The 2,085-nt window shown below is 46.0% G+C and overlaps 1 protein-coding gene across 1 annotated transcript in view; it reads left to right on the forward strand.

The window, feature by feature from the left end:
• The window catches only part of LOC112074008 (uncharacterized), a 10,990-nt gene that overhangs the window by 8,181 nt on the left and 724 nt on the right, over positions 1–2,085 (forward strand). The window contains exons 3-4 of the mRNA XM_070440354.1: positions 1,014–1,615; positions 1,772–2,080. Coding sequence (XP_070296455.1) covers positions 1,014–1,615; positions 1,772–2,080 — 911 coding nt within the window. The remainder of the gene's footprint in view (positions 1–1,013; positions 1,616–1,771; positions 2,081–2,085) is intronic.

Genomic DNA, 2,085 nt, shown 5'->3' on the forward strand with positions numbered 1-2,085 from the left:
AAGGGTGATGGTATAAAGGGCTTTATAAGGGTGGTGTATAAAGGGCGTTATAAGGGTTGATGTATAAAAGGCTTATAAGTGGATGTATAAAGGGCTGTATAAGGGTAGATGTATAAAGGTATTTTATAAGGGTTAGGGGTGTTATAAAGGGCTTTATAAGTGTGATGTAATAAAGGGCTTTATAAGGGTGATGTATTAAAGGGGTGTATAAGGGTGGGTGTATAAAGGCTTTATAAGGGTGGTGTTTAACGGGATTTATAAGGGTGATTGTATTAAAGGGCTTTATAGGTGGTGGTATAAAGGGTTTATAAGGGTTGGTGTATAAAGGTTGTATAAAAGTGTATGTATAAAGGGCTTTATAAGGGTGGATGTAAAGCTTTATAAGGGTGGTGTATAAAGGGCTTTATAAGGGTGATGTATTAAAGGGCTTTATAAGGTGGTGTATACAGGGTATAAGGTGGTGGTATTAAGGGCTTTATAAGGGTATGTATAAGGGCTTTATAAGGGTGATGTATAAAGGGCTTTATAAAGGGTGGTGTATAAAGGGCTTATTTTAAGGGTGGTGTATAAAGGGCTGATGTATAAAGGGCTTTATAAGGGTGATGTATAAAGGGGTTTATAAGGGTGGTGTATAAAGGGCTTTATAAGGGTGGTGTATAAAGGGCTTTATGAGCTGCTGATGTATAAAGAGCTTTATAAGCTCCCCTGTTGTTCTGCCCCTGAACAAGGCAGTTAACCCACTGTTCCTAGGCCGTCATTGTAAATAAGAATGTGTTCTTAACTGACTTGCCTAGTTAAAATAAATAAATAATAAAATGCATTTGATTGATTAAATGCTGTATATGACTGGACCACTTTATTCATCTCAGGACATTTTCCACCAGGTTTCACCATTACAATAAATCTTAGACAGAACATGGAGGGTAAATATGTTTGGGGATGTTGATGTGCCCTTTCTTATATTCATAAACTAATTTCCTTTTTAAAGTCTAATCTGCTTTTGTTTTCCCCAGATCCTTCTCCTGCTGCTCCTCCTACCAGTCCATCTCTGCCCATCTCAGAGAGCTCTGATGACCCTACATCTTCTATGGTTCTCCCAGCTTGGCCGGCACCACCTTCAGAGTCACTCAGCCTTGAGAGTACTGCCTGTCCGGAGGATGGTGGCCAGCCAGTAGTCCCCACAAGTTCAGTTGCTGAGGTTCCCATCGCTGGCGCCTCCCCATCGCCAGCTCCACAGGCTCTCGAAGCAGCAGTAAGCCGTGTCACAGCCACCCAGGCAGCACCTTTGCCTGTCTCAGTGAAAGTGGAGCCCACAGTGGTCTCTGAACCACTCTCTCACTCTGATAACGCTGCCTCCTCCCAGCCTGGTCCTGTAGAAACCGGATCTCTGGAGGATAACCCATCTCATATAGTCCTGTCTGAAACCACTCTCACCTTGCCTGTGTCAGACCTAAACCCAGTCCTGTCCCAAACTAAATACACCCCCACCGCTGCTGCCCCTGCCTCGGTCCAGGCCCCTGAGAGACGTCCGGTTCAGGACACCACGCCACCAGCAGCCAAAGTGACCACCTTCCACCAGAAGCCAGTAGAGGACTCTGATCCAACTGCAACTCAGGTGAATAGTATTTCTGGTGAGATTTTGTATGTTTTCTGACTAGATAGAGTTAAACTGAATTTATCTTACTAATTAAATGAAATCTGTTGACCACATCTACATTTTGAGTTGAAAACATTGACGAGAAGCGGGAACTAAAAGCTATCTCTCCTCCAGGTGACTGAAGATGACCAGCACACTGAGCCGCCTCAGAGACCCGAGAGCCATCACTTCTCCCCGGTCACGGCCCCAGCCTCACCCCCGGTGCTCACCTCCATTGGTGAGGATAACCGGGAGCTCAGCAAGCCTGACGTTCTCCTCAGTGAGAACCAGCCATACTCAGGAGGCTCATGGCTTCTGCAGATGGATAGCGGGTCAGTGTCGGACCCAGAGCCGGCTGCTGTGACGAGTCCTGCTGCTGTGACGAGTCCTGCTTCTGTGACGAGTCCTGCTGCTGTGACGAGTCCTGCTGCTGTGACGAGTCCTGCTTC

This window comes from Salvelinus sp. IW2-2015, unplaced genomic scaffold (genome assembly GCF_002910315.2).
Source record: "Salvelinus sp. IW2-2015 unplaced genomic scaffold, ASM291031v2 Un_scaffold2460, whole genome shotgun sequence".
Taxonomy (NCBI): Eukaryota; Metazoa; Chordata; class Actinopteri; order Salmoniformes; family Salmonidae; genus Salvelinus; species Salvelinus sp. IW2-2015.